This window comes from Spermophilus citellus (assembly GCF_964194105.1).
Source record: "Spermophilus citellus genome assembly, chromosome: 7".
NCBI classification, from domain to species: domain Eukaryota; kingdom Metazoa; phylum Chordata; class Mammalia; order Rodentia; family Sciuridae; genus Spermophilus; species Spermophilus citellus.
The window spans coordinates 122,402,578-122,423,895 of record NC_138188.1 but is presented as its reverse complement, the minus strand read 5'-3'; the positions used below and the strand labels follow the sequence as shown (position 1 = coordinate 122,423,895).

The 21,318-nt window shown below is 42.1% G+C and overlaps 1 protein-coding gene across 8 annotated transcripts in view; it reads left to right on the top strand.

Annotated features, from left to right (window-relative positions):
• ABCC5 (ATP binding cassette subfamily C member 5) overlaps nt 1-21,116 on the top strand; it is a 90,783-nt gene extending 69,667 nt beyond the window's left edge. For all 8 annotated transcript variants that reach the window (XM_081301392.1, XM_081301393.1, XM_081301397.1 and 5 more), the window contains 4 exons: nt 14,603-14,681; nt 15,675-15,788; nt 16,452-16,616; nt 19,613-21,116. In XM_081301392.1, the coding sequence (XP_081157518.1) occupies nt 14,603-14,681; nt 15,675-15,788; nt 16,452-16,616; nt 19,613-19,714 (460 nt within the window). In that variant the 3' untranslated portion in view covers nt 19,715-21,116. The remainder of the gene's footprint in view (nt 1-14,602; nt 14,682-15,674; nt 15,789-16,451; nt 16,617-19,612) is intronic.
• The last annotated feature ends 202 nt before the right edge of the window (nt 21,117-21,318 follow it).

Below are 21,318 nucleotides of genomic sequence, written 5' to 3'. Positions count from 1 at the left end.
TCCCCTCCCCTCCCCTTCCCTCCCCTTCTCTCTCTCCACCCCCTCTACTATAAATCGTTTCTTCCACTTATATAATTTTTCTCCTACCCCTCCTTTCCTCTTATATGTCATTGTGTATAACCCTGAGGCTTACCTTCCAGTTCCATGCAATCTCCCTTCTCTCTCCCTTTCCCTCCCGCCTATCATCCCTGTTTAATGTTAATCTTCTTCTCAAGCTGTTCCTCTCTACCCTGTCCTTGGTTACTCCCCTTATATCAAAGGAGACATTTGGCATTTGTTTTTTAAGGATTGGCTAGCTTCACTTAGCATAATCTGCTCTAATGCCATCCATTTCCCTCCAAATTCTATGATTTTGTCATTTTTTAATGCAGAGTAATACTCCATTGTGTATAAATGCCACATTTTTTTATCCATTCATCTATTGAAGGGCATCTAGGTTGGTTCCACAATCTTGCTATCGTGAACTGTGCTGCTATGAACATCGATGTAGCAGTGTCCCTGTAGCATGCTCTTACTAGGACTTTAGGGAATAGACTGAGAAGGGGAATAGTTGGGTCAAATGGTGGTTCCATTCCCAGCTTTCCAAGAAATCTCCATACTGCTTTCCAAATTGGCTGCACCAATTTGCAGTCCCACCAACAATGAACAAGTGTGCCCTTTTCCCCGCATCCTCTCCAGCACTTGTTGTTGTTGGACTTCATAATGGCTGCCAATCTTACTGGAGTGAGATGGTATCTTAGGGTGGTTTTGATTTGCATTTCTCTGACTGCTAGCGATGGTGAGCATTTTTTCATGTACTTATTAATTGATTGTATGTCCTCCTCTGAGAAGTGTCTGTTCAGGTCCTTGGCCCATTTGTTGATTGGGTTATTTGTTATCTTATTGTCTAATTTTTTGAGTTCTTTGTATACTCTGGATATTAGGGCTCTATCTGAAGTGTGTGGAGTAAAGATTTGTTCCCAGGATGTAGGCTCCCTGTTTATCTCTCTTATTGTTTCTTTTGCTGAGAAAAAACTTTTTAGTTTGAGTAAGTCCCATTTGTTGATTCTAGTTGTTAACTCTTGCGCTATGGGTGTCCTATTGAGGAATTTGGAGCCCGACCCCACAGTATGTAGATCATAGCCAACTTTTTCTTCTATCAGACTCCATGTCTCTGATTTAATATCAAGCTCCTTGATCCATTTTGAGTTAACTTTTGTGCATGGCAAGAGAAAGGGATTCAGTTTCATTTTGATGCAAATGGATTTCCAGTTTTCCCAGCACCATTTGTTGAAGATGCTATCCTTCCTCCATTGCATGCTTTTAGCCCCTTTATCAAATATAAGATAGTTGTAGTTTTGTGGATTGGTTACTGTGTCCTCTATTCTGTACCACTGGTCCACCCGCCTGTTTTGGTACCAGTACCATGCTGTTTTTGTTACTATTGCTCTGTAGTATAGTTTGAAGTCTGGTATCGCTATACCGCCTGATTCACACTTCCTGCTTAGCATTGTTTTTGCTATTCTGGGTCTTTTATTATTCCATATGAATTTCATGATTGTTTTATCTATTTCTACAAGAAATGCTGTTGGGATTTTGATTGGCATTGCATTGAACTTATAGAGAACTTTTGGTAATATCGCCATTTTGATGATGTTAGTTCTGCCTATCCATGAACAGGGTATATTTTTCCATCTTCTGAGGTCTTCTTCTATATCTCTCTTTAGGGTTCTGTAGTTTTCATTGTATAAGTCTTTCACCTCTTTTGTTAGGTTGATTCCCAAGTATTTTAGTTTTGGGGGGGATATTGTGAATGGAATAGTTGTCCTCATTTCCGTTTCAGAAGTTTTGTCGCTGATATACAGGAATGCCTTTGATTTATGCGTGTTGATTTTATATCCTGCCACTTTGCTGAATTCATTTATTAGCTCTAATAGTTTCTTTGTAGACCCTTTTGGGTCTGCTAGGTATAGAATCATGTCATCTGCAAATAGTGATAATTTAAGTTCTTCTTTTCCTATTTTTATGCCTTTAATTTATTTCGTCTAATTGCTCTGGCCAGTGTTTCGAAGACTATGTTGAACAGAAGTGGTGAAAGAGGGCATCCCTGTCTTGTACCAGATCTTAGAGGGAATGCCTTCAATTTTTCTCCATTCAGAATGATGCTGGCCTGTGGCTTATCATAGATTGCTTTTACAATGTTGAGGTATGATCCTGTTATCCCTAATTTTTCTAGAGTTTTGAACATAAAGGGATGCTGTACTTTGTCGAATGCTTTTTCTGAATCTATCTAGATGATCATATGGTTCTTATTTTTAAGTCTATTGATGTGGTGAATAACATTTATTGATTTCCGTATATTGAACCAGCCTTGCATCCCAGGGATGAATCCTACTTGATCATGGTGTATAATTTTTTTTATATGTTTTTGAATCCGATTCGCCAGAATTTTATTGAGGATTTTTGCATCTAGGTTCATTAGAGATATTGGTCTGTAGTTTTCTTTCTTTGAAGTGTCTTTGTCTGGTTTAGGCATCAGGGTGATGTTGGCCTTGTAGAATGAATTTGGAAGTTCTCCCTCTTTTTCTATTTCCTGAAATAGCTTGAAAAGTATTGGTGTTAGTTCCTCTTTAAAGGATTTGTAAAAACTCTGCTGTATACCCATCCGGTCCTGGGCTTTTCTTAGTTGGTAGTCTTTTGATGGTTTCTTCTATTTCCTCTATTGTTATTGGTCTGTTTAGGTTGTCTATATCCTCCTGACTCAATCTGGGCAGATCATATGACTTAAGAAATTTATCTATGCCTTCACTATCTTCTATTTTATTGGAGTATAAGGATTCAAAATAATTTCTGATTATCTTCTGTATTTCTGAAGTGTCTGTTGTGATATCGCCTTTTTCATCCCGTATGCTAGTAATTTGAGTTCTCTCTCTTCTTCTCTTCGTTAGCATGGCTAAGGGTCTGTCGATTTTATTTATTTTTTCAAAGAACCAACTTTTAGTTTTGTCAATTTTTTCAATTGTTTCTTTTGTTTCGATTTCATTAATTTCAGCTCTGATTTTAATTATTTCTTGCCTTCTACTTCTTTTGCTGTTGTTTTGCTCTTCTTTTTCTAGGATTTTGAGATGAAGTATGAGATCATTTATTTGTTGGTTTTTTTCTTTTTTTAAGGAATGAACTACAAGCAATGAATTTTCCTCTTAGAACTGCTTTCAATGTGTCCCATAGATTCCGATATGTTGTGTCTGTGTTTTCATTTAACTCTAAGAAGTTTTTAATTTCCTCCTGATGTCTTCTAAAACCCATTGATCATTCAGTAACCTATTGTTCATTCTCCAAGTGATGCATGATTTTTCCTTCCTTTTTTTTTTCTTTTTTTTTTTATTGGTTGTTCACAACATTACAAAGCTCTTGACATATCATATTTCATACATTAGAATCAAGTAGGTTATGAACTCCCATTTTTACCCCAAATACAGATTGCAGAATCACATCGGTTACACATCACATTTTTACATACTGCCATATTAGTGACTGTTGTATTCTGCTACCTTTCCTATCCTCTACTATCCCCCCTCCCCTCCCCTCCCATCTTCTCTCTCTACCCCATCTACTGTAATTCATTTCCCTCCATGTTTGTTATCCCATTCCCCTCATAACCTCTTATATGTAATTTTGTATAACAATGAGGGTCTCCCTCCATTTCCATGCAATTTCCCTTTTTTTCTCCCTTTCCCTCCCACCTCATGTCTCTGTTTAATGTTAACCTTTTCTTCCTGCTCTTCCTCCCTGTTCTGTTCTTAGTTGTTCTCATTATATCAAAGAAGACATTTGGTATTTGTTTTTTAGGGATTGGCTAGCTTCACTAAGCATAATCTGCTCTAGTGCCATCCATTTCCCTGCAAATTCCGTGATTTTGTCATTTTTTAGTGCTGCGTAATACTCCATGGTGTATAAATGCCACATTTTTTTTATCCATTCATCTATTGAAGGGCATCTGGGTTGATTCCACAGTCTAGCAATTGTGAATTGTGCTGCTATGAACATCGATGTGGCAGTATCCCTGTAGTGTGCTCTTTTAAGGTCTTCAGGAAATAGTCCGAGAAGGGCAATAGCTGGGTCAAATGGTGGTTCCATTCCCAGCTTTCCCAGGAATCTCCATACTGCTTTCCAAATTGGCCGAACCCGTTTGCAGTCCCACCAGCAGTGTGCAAGAGTACCCTTTTCCCCACATCCTCGCCAGCACTCATTGTTGTTTGACTTCATAGTGGCTGCCAATCTTACTGGGGTGAGGTGGTATCTTAGGGTGGTTTTGATTTGCATTTCCTTGACTGCTAGAGATGGTGAGCATTTTTTCATGTACTTGTTGATTGATTGTATGTCCTCCTCTGTGAAGTGTCTGTTCAGGTCCTTGGCCCATTTGTTGATTGGGTTATTTGTTATCTTATTGTCTAATTTTTTGAGTTCTTTGTATACTCTGGATATTAGGGCTCTATCTGAAGTGTGAGGAGTAAAAATTTGTTCCCAGGATGTAGGCTCCCTATTTACCTCTCTTATTGTTTCTCTTGCTGAGAAAAAACTTTTCAGTTTAAGAAAGTCCCATTTGTTGATTCTTGTTATTAACTCTTGTGCTATGGGTGTCCTATTAAGGAATTTTGAGCCCGACCCCACAATATGTAGATCGGAGCCAACTTTTTCTTCTATCAGACGGAGAGTCTCTGATTTGATATCTAGCTCCTTGATCCACTTTGAGTTGACTTTTGTGCATGGCGAGAGGAGGGGATTCAGTTTCATTTTGTTGCATATGGATTTCCAGTTTTCCCAACACCATTTGTTGAAGATGCTATCCTTTCTCCATTGCATGTTTTTAGCTCCTTTATCAAATATAAGATAGTTGTAGCTTTGTGGATTAGTCTCTGTTTCCTCTATTCTGTACCATTGGTCCACCTGCCTGTTCTGGTACCAGTATCATGCTGTTTTTATTACTATTGCTCTGTAATATAGTTTGAAATCTGGTATCGCTATATCGCCTGATTCATACTTCCTGCTTAGAATTGTTTTTGCTATTCTGGGTCTTTTATTTTTCCATATGAATTTCACGATTGCTTTATCTATTTCTACAAGAAATGCCATTGGGATTTTGATTGGCATTGCATTGAACCTATAGAGAACTTTTGGTAATATCGCCATTTTGATGATGTTAGTTTTGCCTATCCATGAACAAGGTATATTTTTCCATCTTCTAAGATCCTCTTCTATTTCTCTCTAGGGTTCTGTAGTTTTCATTGTATAGGTCTTTCACCTCTTTTGTTAGGTTGATTCCCAAGTATTTTTTTTTTTTTTTTGAGGATATTGTGAATGGAGTGTTTTTCCTCATTTCCGTTTCAGAAGTTTTGTCGCTGATATACAGAAATGCCTTTGATTTATGTGTGTTGATTTTATATCCTGCCACTTTGCTGAATTCATTTATTAGTTCTAGTAGTTTTTTTGTAGACCCTTTTGGGTCTTCTAGGTATAGAATCATGTCATCCGCAAATAGTGATAATTTAAGTTCTTCTTTTCCTATTTTTATGCCTTTACTTTATTTCGTCTGTCTAATTGCTCTGGCCAGTGTTTCGAGAACTATATTGAATAGAAGTGGTGATAGGGGGCATCCCTGTCTTGTTCCAGATTTTAGAGGGAATGCCTTCAATTTTTCTCTATTCAGAATGATGCTAGCCTGAGGCTTAGCATAGATAGCTTTTACAATGTCGAGGTAAGTTCCTGTTATCCCTAGTTTTTCTAATGTTTTGAACATAAAGGGATGCTGTACTTTGTCAAATGCTTTTTCTGTGTCTATCGAGATGATCATATGGTTCTTATCTTTAAGTTTATTGATGTGGTGGATAACATTTATTGATTTCCGTATATTGAACCAGCCTTGCATCCCAGGGATGAATCCTACTTGATCATGGTGCACAATTTTTTTGATGTGCCTTTGTATCCAATTCGCCAGAATTGTATTGAGGATTTTTGCATCTAGGTTCATCAGAGATATTGGTCTGTAGTTTTCTTTCTTTGAGGTGCCTTTGTCTGGTTTCGGAATCAGGGTGATGTTGGCCTCATAGAATGAATTTGGTAGAGCTCCCTCTTTTTCTATTTCCTGAAATAACTTGAAAAGTATTGGTATTAATTCTTCTTTAAAGGTTTTGTAAAACTCCGCTGTGTACCCATCTGGTCCTGGGCTTTTCTTGGTTGGTAGTCTTTTGATTGCTTCTTCTATTTCATCCATTGATATTGGTCCCTTTAAATCGTGTGTATCCTCCTGACTCAGTCTGGGCAAATCATATGACCTAAGAAATTTATCAATGTCTTCACTATCTTCTATTTTATTGGAATATAGGTTTTCAAAGTAATTTCTAATTGTCTTCTGTATTTCTGTAGCATCTGTTGTGATATTGCCTTTTTCATCTCGTATGTTAGTAATTTGAGTTCTCTCTCTTCTTCTCTTCATTAGCATGGCTAAGGGTCTGTCGATCTTGTTTATTTTTTCAAAGAACCAACTTTTTGTTTTGTTAATTTTTTCAATAGTTTCTTTTGTTTCAATTTCATTGATTTCTGCTCTGATTTTAATTAATTCTTGCCTTCTGCTACATTTGATGTTGTTTTGTTCTTCCTTTTCTAGGGCTTTGAGATGAAGTGTGAGCTCATTTATTTGTTGGTTTTTCCTTTTTTTGAGGAATGACCTCCAGGCGATGAATTTCCCTCTTAAAACTGCTTTCATTGTGTCCCATAGATTCCGATATGTTGTGTCTGTATTTTCATTTATCTCTAAGAACTTTTTTATTTCCTCCTTTATGTCTTCTGTAACCCATTGATCATTCAGTAACGTATTGTTCATTGTCCATGTGATGTAGGATTTTTTCCTTCCTTCTTTTATCATTGATTTCCAGTTTCATTCCATTATGATCTGATAAACTGCATGGTATTATCTCCACCCCTTTATATTTACTGAGGGTTGCCCTATGGCATAATATATGGTCTATTTTTGAGAAGGATCCATGTGCTGCTGAGAAAAAAGTATATCCACTTGATGATGGTTGATATATTCTATATATGTCAGTTAAGTCTAGGTTATTGATTGTGATATTGAGGTCAATAGTTTCTTTATTCAACTTTTGTTTGGAGGATCTGTCCAATGGTGAGAGAGGTGTGTTGAAGTCACCCATGATTATTGTGTTGTGGTCTATTTGATTCTTGAACTTGAGGAGAGTTTGTTTTATGAACGTCGCAGCGCCATTATTTGGTGCATAAATATTGATAATTGTTATGTCTTGTTGGTGAATGGTTCCTTTTAACAGTATATAATGTCCTTCCTTATCCCTTTTGATTAACTTAGTCTTGAAGTCGATTTTATTCAATATGAGAATGGCCACCCCTGCTTGCTTACGAGGACTGTGTGCGTGGTATATTTTTTCCCAACCTTTTACCTTGAGCCTGTGTATGTCTTTTCCAATCAGATGTGTCTCCTGGAGGCAGCATATTGTTGGATTTGTTTTTTTAATCCATGTTACCAGCCTATGTCGCTTTATTGGAGAGTTTAAGCCATTAACATTTAGAGTTACTATTGATATATGGTTTGTACTTTCAGCCATGTTTGATTATTTATCTCTTTTTTTTTTCTAATTTAGTTTGTTTCTCCATGATTAGCTTCCCCCGCATCCTCTGTCTTTACCGAGGCACTTCCCGCTGATGGTTTTGGTTATTGTTTTTCATTTCTTCCTCATGTAGTGTTTTGCTCAAGACGCTTTGCAATGCTGGTTTTCTGGCTACAAATTCTTTTAGCTTTTGTTTATCATGAAAGATTTTTATTTCGTTGTTGTATCTGAAGCTTAATTTTGCTGTATACAGAATTCTTGGTTGGCATCCATTGTCTTTCAGTGTTTGAAATACGTTGTTCCAGGATCTTCTCGCTTTCAGCGTCTGTGATGAAAAATCCGTTGTTAACCTTATTGGTTTACCCCTAAATGTAATCTGCCTCTTTTCTCTTGTAGCTTTTAATATTTTCTCTTTGTTCTGTATATTGGATATCTTCATAACAATGTGTCTTGGCGTTGGTCTACTGTGATTTTGTGTGCTCGGTGTCCTGTATGCATCTACAATTTGTATATCTGTTTCCTTTTTTATTTCTGGAAAGTTTTCTGTAATTATTTCATTCAGCAGGTTACTAATTCCCTTGGTATGAATCTCTGTGCCTTCCTCTATCCCGATGACTCGTAAGTTTGGTTTTTTTAAGTTATCCCAAATCTCTTGGATGTTTTTCTCGTGATTTTTTACCAGCCTATCTGAGTGGGCTATACTCTTTTCAAGATGATATATTTTGTCTTCATTATCTGACGTTCTGGCTTCTACTTGCTCCACTCTGTTAGTGATACTCTCGATTGAGTTTTTAATTTGGTTTATCGTTTCCTTCATTTCTAGAATTATTGTTTGATTATTTTTTATAATCTCTATCTCCTGATAAAGATGCTTAACTTCTTCTTTCATCTGTTTATGTACTTCATTTTCAATGTGATCTTTAAGGTTCCTTTCCATCTGTCTAAGGTGTTCCTTGAGTTCTTTATATGGCCATTTTTCTGATGACTCCAGGTCCTCCTGAATATTTAGGCTGTCCTTCATTGTTTGTACTCCTTTTCTTCCTTGCTTTTTTATGCTCATGATACTTCTTCTTCTGTTTGACTGCTGAGTTACTGTTTACTCTTATAAATTTATTTGATGCTTGGGAGGAGAGGTATTAGAAGGGAAGGGAAGAAGTCCCTAAAGAGAGTGAGTGTAGGCAGGTAGAATTAAAGAAAGGGGGAATAAGAAAATTGAAAAGAAATGAAAAGACAAAAGAAAAAAAGTGAAAAGAAAGAAAGAGAAAGTGAAAAAATAAAAATTTAAAACCAAAAAAAAATTATAATGATAATAAACAAATGGAAATTAAAGTTTAAAAAATAATAGTAATAATAATAGAATAAAAAGAATTAAAAAAATTGAAACCATTAATAAGAAAGTTGAAGAACAACAACAACATCAACAACAAAAAGTGAAAATAAAATTTAAAAAAAATACCAATAATAATCATTAAAAAAAAAAATAATAATAATAAATGCAGTCATAGAGCTCAATTAACTTCTCTTCCAGTAGGTGGAGCTATGCCCACTGGGCCAGGCTTCTCTTCTTGATGGGTGGGAACCAATCACTGTGCCTCAGCTCTTCTTCCCAGACTGTGCGGGTCTCCAATCCTGAGTGCCTAGGGCCTTCTCTTGTGGTTCCTCAAGCCAGGCCCCGCTCACCTGTGACGCTCTCCACAATACTGGCTACACGCCGGGTCTGCTGCTCCTGGGAGCCCTGTTTCCATGGATGCCTGGGCACACCCTTTCTGTTTGCCTCCCTCAGACCCTAAGTTTGTAGGGCTTGGGGCTGAGGACCCCCAGCGAATTTGTTTGCCCTCAGGTAGCAACTCCCCTGGTAGCTGGTGCAAGGGACCTCTGTTGTCAGCAGAGGGATACCCTGGGTCTGACTATCGTGCTCAGTTGGCTTTTACCTCTGTGAGTTCAGGTGGGCCGACTAGTTATTTCAGCGGGATCATTAGTGCTGAGTCACGAGAAGCAGGCGAACCAGAACTAGAATGCAGCCCAATCCGGGCTCGGTGTGTTCTGAGAGGGGCAGACTGTTCGCCCGGGATCCCCTTCAGCTCAACAGTGCCTAGTGGTCCTGAGCGAACAGTATTTTGACAGTTTCCTTCTCCCTATGCTCGCGCAGCTGAAGGGGTTAGAGACTTGATCTCTCCGCGTCCGCCGCCATGTTGGATCACTTAGATTTTAAATTGTCACTCATCTTATCAGCTGTTCCATTTTACTCGGCAGCTCACTTGCGCGGTGAAGCGTCTGCTCTATGGTGCTCCGTGGGAAGCGGCGGCGGCGACGCAGTGGCGGCCCAGCTGTGGCCTTCGGGACCCCGGGGGAAGGGGTGCGGGCTGGGGGAGGGGAGACAGCACCTCGGGGCCCGCACGGGCCGGGTACTGGACACGCAGGAGAGCGGGCGGGGTGGGGGAAAGAAATTGAGATCTAGATTTAGGGACTGAGTGTCGGAGAAGAGACGGCGGGGGAGAAGCAAAGCGGAAAGGCGGAGAGGAGAAGGAGAAGGGGCCGAGGGAGCCAGGCAGCTCGGGGGCTGCAGCCTTACTGCTCGCGCTGAAGTCGTGATGGACTCACTCCACCTTGGCTGGAGTCGTGGCGGATTCACTCCACCTAGGCCCCTTTCTTGACACGGTGCTGAGTCTTTGTCGACAGATCTCCTTTAATGATCTTTACTTCATCTTTTAAGACGCGGCAACATACGCTGCGGGTGCAGCGGCGCGGAGCACGGAGCGGTTTACTCACTTCCCGCTGCCATCTTCCTCCTCGATTTCCAACTTCTTCCTTCCTTCTTTTATCGTTGATTTTCAGTTTCATTCCCTTATGATCAGATAGGATGCATGGTATTATCTCTACTCCTTTATATTGTCTAAGAGTTGCCCTGTGACATAATATATGATCTGTTTTTGAGAAGGATCCATGTGCTGCTGAGAAAAAAGTGTAACTGCTTGATGTTGGGTGGTATATTCTATATATGTCAATTAAGTCTAGGTTGTTAATTGTGTTATTGAGTTCTATAGTTTCCTTATTTAACTTTTGTTTGGAAGATCTGTCCAGTGGTGAGAGAGGTGTGTTGAAGTCTCCCATGATTATTGTATGGTGGTCTATTAGACTCTTGAACTTGAGAAGAGTTTGCTTGACGAACATAGCTGCACCATTGTTTGGGGCATATATATTTATGATTATTATGTCTTGTTGGTGTATGGTTCCCTTGAGCAGTATGCAGTGTCCCTCTTTATCCCTTTTGATTAACTTTGGCTTGAAATCTATTTTATTAGATATGAATATGGACACTCCTGCTTGTTTCCGCAGTCCATATGAGTGGTATGATTTTTCCCAACCTTTCACCTTCAGTCTATGTATATCTTTTCCTATCAAATGCGTCTCCTGTAGGCAGCATATTGTTGGGTCTTGTTTTGTGATCCATTCAACTAGCCTGTGTCTCTTAATTGGTGAGTTTAAGCCATTAACATTTAGGGTTATTATTGAGATATGGTTTGTTCTTCCAGCCATATTTGTTTATTAATGTTACTAAACCTGATTTGTTTTCCTCTTTGATTACTTTCCCCCCTTTACTGTCCTACCTCCCACTGTTGGTTTTCATTGTTATTTTCGATTTTCTCTTCCTGTAATGTTTTGCCAAGGATTTTTTGAAGAGATGGTTTTCTAGCTGCGAATTCTTTTAACTTTTGTTTATCGTGGAAGGTTTTAATTTCATCTTCCATCCCGAAGCTTAATTTCACCGGATACACGATTCTTGGTTGGAACCCATTTTCTTTCAGTGTTTGAAATATGTTATTCCAGGATCTTCTAGCTTTCAGAGTCTGTGTTGAGAGATCAGCTGTTATCCTGATTGGTTTACCCCTAAATGTAATCTGCTTCTTTTCTCTTGTAGCTTTTAAAATTCTCTCCTTATTCTGTATGTTGGGCATCTTCATTATAATGTGTCTAGGTGTGGATCTCTTATGATTTTGCACATTCAGCGTCCTGTAGGCTTCTAGGATTTGGGATTCTGTCTCATTCTTCAAGTCTGGGAAGTTTTCTCGTATTATTTCATTGAATAGATTGTTTATTCCTTTGGTTTGGAGCTCTGTGCCTTCCTGTATCCCAATGACTCTTAAGTTTGGTCTTTTAATGTTATCCCATATTTCTTGGATGTTCTGCTCATGGTTTCTTAGCAGTCTTGCTGAGCTGTCTATGTTCTTTTCAAGTTGAAATACTTTGTCTTCATTGTCTGATGTTCTATCTTCTAAGTGATCTACTCTGCTGGTAGTATTCTCAATTGAGTTTTTAAGTTGGTTTATTGCTTCCTGCATTTCTAAGATTTCTATTTGTTTGTTTTTTATTACCTCTATCTCCCTATGTAATTGATCTTTTACTTCCTGGATTTGTTTATGTAGTTCCTTGTCAAAGTGATCTTTCATTGTCTGATTTTGCTGTCTCATGTCTTCCTTGAGACTCCAGATCATCTGAAGCATGTATATCCTGAACTCTTTTTCTGACATTCCATCTGTTGCAGCTATTACCTCTTCTAAAGTTGAGTTGACCTGCATTGCTTGTGGTCCTTTCTTTCCTTGTCGTTTCGTACTGCTCGCGTTTCTTTCTGCTTGGTGAAACTGTTGTGTTTTTGAAATTTTCCCCCTATTTATTTATATTGCTCTTGTATAGTTGGGAAATCTCCCTTGCAGGGCGGGTAGTGGCTGTGCTCCTCCTCTAATTAGGGTGATCTGTCTACCACTCTGATTGGTCGCAGGTCTGCCCACCCTGTGGGCGCGGGTGGCAGCTCTGCTCTGCCCGCACTCCAATTGTGGTGACGTAACTACCACGCCTTCGGGTCGTTGGTCCTGATCCGGATGTGGTCGGTGGCTCTGCTCGGCCCCAACTCCAATTGGTGTGATGTGTCTACCATGCTGGCAGGCCTCTAGGCCTGTTCCGCCGGTGGGTTGCAGGTCTGCCTACCTTGCGGGCTCAGGCGGCAGTTCTGCTCAGCCCCCACTCCCAATGGGGGTACCTGACTGCCTCTCCAACGGGTCGCTGGGCGCTGGGCCTTTTCCGCACACGGGCGGCAGCTCTGCTCCACCCCCGCTCCATCCAATGTGACGTGACTGCCTCGGTGCTACGTGTCCACCACGCTGGCAGGCTACCAGGCCTGTCCTGCCAGTGGGACGCAGGTCTGCCTACCTTGCAGGCTCAGACAGCGGCTCTGCACAGCCCCTACTCCAAATGGGGTGACTTGGCTACCACGCCATCGGGTCGCTGGTCCTGTTCTAGGCGTGGGCGGCTACTTTCTTCGGCCCCAGCTGCAGTTGGGGTGTCGTGATACCACACCGGCGGGTCACTTGGCCTGCTCTGGGCGCAGGCGGCAGCTCCACTCTGCCCCCCTGGCCCCCACATCACCCAGCAGGACCCGGACCGAGAAGCAGTCACCGCAGGTTCCCCAACCCTGGGCCAAAGCAGCTTCGGGAGCCAGAACCCGGCCTCTCTAATCCCGGCTCACGCTCCCCTAGGAGCAGGCTCCAAGGAGCGACCCCTGCGGGTTCCCCTGCCCCAGGCCAAAGCAACTCTGGGAGCCAGAGCCCGGCTGCTCCAAGCTCTCCGAGCTCGGTGCACGCTCCCCTGGGAGCAGGCTCAAAGATGCAGTCCCCGCGGGCTCCCCAGCCCCGGGCCAAAACTGTTCCGGGAGTCAGAACCCAGCCGCCCCGAGTTCAGCGCACTCTCCACTTGGAGCTGGCCTCAACACGCAGTCTCCGCAGGTTCCCCAGCCCTGGGCCAAAGCAGCCCCGGGAACCAGATTCCAGCCGCTCAGAGCCCGGCGCACGCCTTGCCAGGAGCGAGCCCCTAGGAGTATTCTCCACTGGTTCTCCAGCCCCGAGCCTGAGCGATCTGTCTGCGAGACACAGGCAAATACCAGCCTGAAATCACCTGTTCCGTAGCTGAATGAGCTGAGATCAGTAGAAAACAGGGATGATTACATCAGCTCTCCAAGATGGCGGCTGCTGTCCTCCTCCGTGGTCCGACCAGTGTCGAGAACCGAACTGGACCGCTTCTCTCCTCTGTCTCAAAGCCGGAACTCAGCACTAAGCACGGCCATTGCACCACTGGCAGGAGCCCCCAGAATCCGCATCGCTGTACCCCCACTCCGGCACCTCGCCGCTTCCCAGCGCGCGCCGCAGACTCCAGCTGCGGGGCGCGACCCTCCGTGCGGAGATATCCAAGAGATGTATTTTTTAACACATTGACACAGGAAAAAATCTGAAAGGATATCTGCCAAAATACTAACAGTGTTTGTTTCGAGGGGTATCATTAGAGGTGTTTAAAACATGCTCATTTTTGTTCTGTGTTTTGCATATCTGTATTTTTAAAAAAATTTTCTCGGCTCGAGAAGCTGAAGCAGGAGGATGGTAAATTCAAAGCCAGCCTCAGCAATTTAGCAAGGCCCTAAGCAACTCATCGAGACCCTATTTCTAAATAAAATATTTAAAAGGGCTGGGGTTGTGTCTCAGTGGTTCAGTACCCCTGGATTTAATCCCTAGTACCAAAAAAAAGAAAAAGAAAAAAGAAAAAAAATTTGTATGACTAGTATTATTATTTTTTTTAATATTTTATTTTTTAGTTGGACACAATATATTTATTTATTTATTTTTATGTGGTGCTGAGGATCGAACCCAGGGCCTCGCATGTGCTAGGTGAGCGCTCTACCACTGAGCCACAACCCCAGCCCCTGACTATTATTATTTACACAGTAAAAAGTTAAAGTTGAACCAAGTTTTATAGAGAAGAAAGGGAGGCCCAGTCTGTTCTCAGACTTCTTTGTGGCTGCTTGTGGAATGAGCCATCTGTGACTTTCAGGGCTAGAATCCTCTGTTCTGTGTGTGCATGTTAAACTTTCACTACTGTCAATACTTGGAGTTTGATTGCTTAAACTCTGACCTCTGAAAATTTCTTACTTCATTTCTCTCTAGATCAAATTTGGACCCCTTCAACCAGTACACTGAAGACCAGATCTGGGATGCCCTAGAAAGGACACACATGAAAGAATGTGTAAGTGAAGAGCCCAACATGAGCTGTGCTGGAATTGTAAGGGGAGAAACCCAGGGGTGCTGCCCTCACTCCCCAGCCTGCTCTGGCTCCCCATGCCAGCAGCCACCTTTCCCCCAAAGCCAAGATGTTGTGAAAGAGTATTTTGGAGCAGAGCTTCCCAGGCATTTCAGATATATCCTAAGGGTTGGTTCCTCCTAGCCTCATTTCCCACACCACCCATGGTCATATTGCCTCATACTATCCATTGACTGTAAAGATATTAATGACAACTCAGAATTTATTAATGCTTTTAAATTAATTTTCATTAATCATAACAGTGTAATACTTTTGCAGCAACTATGTATGTGTAAAAGTCATATAATTTACTGAGTCTGCAGAAAACATGTAGTATGCATGTGAATCACAGATCTCTTAGGGCAACTCAGCAGGCCCCTGCCAGGAGCCACATCCTGAAGATGGGTACCACTGGCTGGAGTTGGGCTCTAGTTTGCCCAAGTTGAGTCAGGCTCAGTATCCCCTACCTCGATTCAAATAGATAAGCCCTGCTTTCGTCATTCTCACTGGGCTTTCTCCAGCAGTTTCATTTGAAGAATATGTTCCACGGCTTACAAAAATAAAAGTTTGGCAGCCACAGGCCTGCAGCCTTGGCCTTTAGAAGTGGACTTTTGTTTACTCCATTTCCTTTTATATGATCATAATTTCAGAACCAAAAATGAGGGGCCACAATCTGACAAGATTTGTGGGACATATAAATATTGGAACTTCTGGGATGTTTTGATGGTGTGGAACTAACAGAATCCTATATTCAAAACGTAGGCTGTCATACAAAACGTGGATTCTAGTACACGTGATCATATGTCCCTTCTTTCAGATGAGCCAAGAAGTGCCTGGTAATTCTTTGAGAAGTTTCAGAATCATTTCTTTTTGCCTCTGGAAGTTGAAAAGGTTGAATTTGGATTTTTACTCTTCCAATCTTTGCTTCCCCACCCCTAGATTGCTCAGCTACCTCTGAAACTTGAATCTGAAGTGATGGAGAACGGGGACAACTTCTCTGTGGGGGAGCGGCAGCTCTTGTGCATAGCACGGGCCCTGCTTCGTCACTGTAAGGTGAGAACACAGTGAGGTGAGGCACTGGGCAGGTGGTGGGAACAAAGAGCAGCAAAGAAGAGCTGGAGTGGGGAGTACAACCTTGCTTGCGGCCATGGGGTCCCAGGCTCCTATCTCCAAGCCCAGGGGCACTATCCAAGAGCATGGCCAGCGTTGCTTCTAAATTAGCCTTGACACAATTTAGTATATGGGTTTGGGGAGGTGTCTTTTATTGTGTTTTTGAACCTCCCTAAGCCTTCAGAATCCAAGGACACTGTTATTTCTGGCCAGGGAATAGTTATAGCCCTGTAGACTATAGACAGAAGATTGAACGGCTTCAGGAGACTTCCAGGTCATCAAATGGAACCCCTCTTCATTTTACAAATAGGAAAAAGGAGGTTCGGAAAAGTTAAGGTGTACATCAAAAGCCACACAGCAAGTAGGATCAAGTATTTAATTAACAGTATTATGTGTGTGTCCTGTTTGTGGAAATCAAGGCAAATGTGGGTTATTTCAGTTCTAAGCCAAAACATATTTTTATACATGTGTATCTACTTAGAAAAAAACAATGTATAGCATAGAATTTAAATAATGAAATACATTTTAGTGAAACTGAGATTAACCAGAATGGAATTAAGGAATTAAGCATTCTGGATCCCTTTTTCTTCTCTGCTTTGCTGGCAGATTCTGATTTTAGATGAAGCCACAGCTGCCATGGATACGGAGACAGACTTACTGATTCAAGAGACCATCCGAGAAGCATTCGCAGACTGCACCATGCTGACGATTGCCCATCGCCTGCATACAGTTTTAGGCTCTGATAGGATTATGGTGCTGGCCCAGGGACAGGTACTGAGCCCTTCAGGGACTTTGGCTTGGCATGTGGCTTTTTCTGGAAGGAAAGCTGCCCTCTGCTAGTGATGGGCTGATTGCCATCTTCATGTGGTCCTAGGCATTCAGATAAGCAGCCATAGCAACACTCTTCTGGTTGCCCTTGGGAGGGAAATAATCTAGAGATGGAATCAGGTGGACTCCTACTGCACTTTCATTTTGTTTTAGTAGTTCTTTTGTTGATTGTAAGCAATGTCACTTTGAGGTAGGGCAAAGAGCACATGTACTTAGTGATTCATTCACCTGTATAAGAACAACCTAAGGCATATTTGACCAGCCACCTGTGTTTGCTTTTTGCAATAATATAGTAGTGCCAAACTTCTTACCCTGTTGCTCCAGACGTCCCCACAGTCTGGTTCTAGCTTAGCCTTCTTCGTTTCCCACCTTTCTTTGCAGGCATCATTGGCTATAGACAATCTTGCATCCTCTAAGCCTTGTCCCCTCTCTGTCTTCACTCTGAGAGCTCTACTACCTGCTTATAGCCTGCCTGTCCCTGAAGAAGGACAGGGCTCAAATGCAAAAGCTTTCATGAGACTCCCTAGTTGCCTCAGCCTTCTTAAACTTTATCTGTCCCTTTTTTTGTAGTCCTTCTACTTCATCTGTAGTGATTCTGAGATGCTCTGTCTCCCTGGAGAGCCCCCTGTAAGCTCTCTGAAGGAGGGGTCCCACCTCCCCTTCTCTGGGTCCCCAGCAGCACTCTGTTCCACAGTTCTTCCCACAAGCAGTTGTCAAGTAAATTTATGTTGGACAAATAACTCCTCTGTGTGCCCCGGGATAGAAATAAATTAATAATTTGGTAGAAATAGGCCATTCATAATGGCTTGTCTTCTGTTATTAATGATAATGGCACCACAACAGCCACTTTTATTAAAGGTTTATTGTGTGTCATCACTGTGCTTAGAGCTTTACAAGTCATCTTGCAATGTGACTCCATTGTTACAACAGCCAGAACCAGGTAGGAGTGTTAACTCTGCTTCATAAATGAGGGGACGCGGGCTCAGGGGCCTCAGGGCCACAGGAAGTGAACTCAGGCCCTGAAACCCAAGCCAGTGCTTTTAACCACCACACCTCACTACTGGGGGGGTGGGCACATTGAGAAAAGCATTCTGTAGAACCGATTCAGCCAGGACTCAAAAACTAAGTTGAGAAAATGTAGGGAGAGATGATTTTTTTCCTTTTCCTGAAATTATTTTAATATTAGTATTTTTTTGTGACTGTCCTTTACATGATCCTAAATGTTTAGATTCTTTTTAATATATTAGTTATGCAGCACTACTACTGTGTTTGTAGGTATTAAATAGAACTTAATAAAATAAGGTAAAAGGAAGAAAAATTTTAAAAATAATATGTGTGTGTGTGTATTTTTTTTTAAAGGAACACACACACCAACTGGTTGCTGTGTCTCACTCTTGAGATTGCTTGCCCCATTCTCCCTTGAATATGTGTCTACTTTCCCAGATAAACCTCTTTGAAAAAAAGGATAATAATAAAAAATAAAATAAAACAAAGTAGAACACCTTCTAGGAATTTTTTGTAGGGGGAGGGTAACGAGGGATTGAATTTAGGGGCACTTAACCACTGAGCCACATCCCCAGCTCAGTTTGTATTTTATTTAAAGACAGGGTCTCACTGAGTTATTTATTAGAGCCTCAGTTTTGCTGAAACTGGCTTTGAACTCATGATCCTCCTATCTCAGCCTCCAAAGCTGCTGGGATTACAAGAGTGTACCACCACACCTGGCTAGGAAAAAGACACCAATCCAGGCCTGTTTGTTTCTAGGGATGACTCAATGTGTTTTGGAGTTGGAGAACGATTGACTCTTTATGAGCACTCTGACCTTCTTTCCCCTTAATTTTTTTTCTTGTTAAGTAATCCTTCTACTTCCTTCTACCCTGGTCAAAGTCCCTGAGCCTGAAAAGCGAAGTTAACCTTTCTCTTTCTCAACTGTTGTGAGGATTGATTACATGTTGAGGGATGGCACATAAATCACTAAGCATAATGCTGACACATAATAAACTTTAATAAAAGAAGTTATTGTGGGCTGGGAGCAGAGGCACACACCCATAATCCCAGTGACTCTGGAGGCTGAATCAAGAGGATTGCATGTTTTAGGCCAGTCTTGGCAATTCAGCAAAGCTCGAAGCAACTTGGTGAGGCCCTGTCTCAAAAAGCAGGTGGGGGTTGGGGAGTCTGGGGATGTAGCTCAGTGGTAAAGCACCCCTAGGTTCAATCCACAGTACTCCCCACCAAAAAAAGTAGTCACTGTGGTACCATTATTATCAGTAATAGATTACAAGTTTCTCATGATATATAAGTTGTTCTTTCTGCAAGACATTAATTTTAGTAAAACCTAAAACACACAAAAAGGCAAAAACAAGATCACAAGTTATTTATCCCCACACCCCCAAGATAAGCACTGTGATACATCGAGTCTCCCCTGACAGCACTTTTCAAACATCACAGACTCCCACATGTGGGATGCCCTCTGCCTTATACACATGGTGGCTTCTGCCTGGAAGTCCATCTCCAGGATGGATGGTTGACTAAGTCAATCCCTTCCTTTTTTTTCCCTGCCAATTAGGCATCCTGAGCTCTTCCTTTCCCGTCTGTAGGGTTTGATTAGTTTACACAGCAAAATGGCATATGTCTGTGTGTCCTTGACTTGAGCCATAGTCGTTTCCCTGCAATATTAGAACCTGTTGATCGATTCCTTCATTCCCAAGGCTGGAAGAAATGGGATTTATACACAGAGAGTCTAGAGGTCTCTCTCCCTGAACTTTTCTTTACTCCCTGGGTATTTGGGAAAATGGATGCAGCAAGACTAGTTGAGTTGTCCCCCCGACTTCATCCTATGGGGAAGTTCTGGGGTGTGCCTCTCTTCCTTAGCAGTAGGTCCTGTGAGTCACCCCGACTGTCCCACAGTCACATTCTGACACCATCTCCTCTTCTTGCAGGTGGTGGAGTTTGACACCCCATCAGTCCTTCTGTCCAATGACAGCTCCCGGTTCTACGCCATGTTTGCTGCTGCAGAGAACAAGGTGGCTGTCAAGGGCTAACTCCTCCCACTGACGAAGTCCTTTCTTCAGAGCATCGCCACTCCCTGCCTGGGGCAGGCCCCTCATGTCCTCCTGCCGAAACCTTGCCTTTCCCGATTTTATCTTTCGCACAGCACTTCAGGATCGGCTTGTGTGTTTCACTTTTAGGGAGAATCATATTTTGATTATTGTATTTATTCCATATTCATGTAAACAAAATTTAGTTTTTGTTCTTAATTTCACTCTAAAAGGTTCAGGGAACCGTTACTATAAATGTATCAGAGGCCTATAATGAAGCTTTATACGTGTAGCTATATCTATATTTAATTCTGTATATAGCCTATATTTACAGTGAAAATGTAAGCTGTTTATTTTATATTAAAATAAGCACTGTGCTAATAACAGTGCATATTCCTTTCTATCATTTTTGTACAGTTTGCTGCACTAGAGATCTGGTTTTGCTATTAGACTGTAGGAAGGGTAGCATTTTGTTGTTCTCTAGCTGGATGTCTCACGGTGCTGGGCTTTCTGGGTGTCCCAAGGAAGACGTGTGGCAATAGCAGGCCCTCCACGGCCCCCTCTGCTGACTTCCCGCAGCCACTCCAGGGACGGGACGGGGCTGCTGGAGGCCTGGCAGAGCGCTGTGAATTCTCAGGGCTCCTGCTTTCTGTCCTGGTGTCACTTACTGTTTCTGTCAGGAGAGCAGTGGGGCACAGCCCCAGACCCCTTTCCCCCCCTCCAGCAGGAATGAGAGTCGCAGACACATTCCTCACAGTGGGGGGGGGGGGGGTCTCTTTCCTGCCTTCCTCTTTTTGCTGTTGTTTCTAAACTGGAATCAGTCCGTTCACAGAGAGTCCCACTGCCTCAGGTTCCTAAAGCTGCCCACTGCACGGGGCTGTCCAGCTCCGAGACCTGTTGGCTCCCAGCCCCGGTGCCAACTGCTGCTTTTTTTAGGTGGTACTTTTCATTTGCCTGTTCCCACACCTTCACAGTTCAGTGACAGGGTTCAGGATCGTGTGGGTGTGTTTTCCTTCCTCACTGCAGCTGTCGCACAGTCTCCTTCTCTCCAAAGTCTGCAACTTTCAGCAGCTCTTGCTAATCAGTGTCTCACACTGGCGTAGAAGTTTTTTTGTTTTTTTTTTTTTTTTTTTTTTTTGTACTGTAAAGAGACCTACCTCAGGTTGCTGATTGCCGTGTGGTTCGGTGTGTTCCTGAAGACCCCCTTTGTGCTCTGGGGCCGGGTAGCTCAGGTGAGCGTGGTCGCTGCTGTCATCAGTTGTATGGTCCGTGTTGCATGTCGTGACCAACTAGACATTCTGTCGCCTTAGCATGTTTGCTGAACACCTTGTGGAAGCAAAAATCTGAAAAAGTGAATAAAATTATTTTGGATTTTGTAAAAAAAAAAGAAAAAAAGAAAAGAAAATCCTGGTGCATAAAATAGTTCTCTGGGAAGGGAGTAAGATGGCTTTGAATGACTTTGCAGCCTTGGATCTGAATGTCCAATGATGGAGTTACATCTGGGAAAGGCTGGTAGCAAAGCCTGTTACTTGCAAGGGACATGGGACCCATAATGCCTGAAGTTATTACTGCTAGGCCTTGCTCCCTGCAGACTGGATTCCAGTATA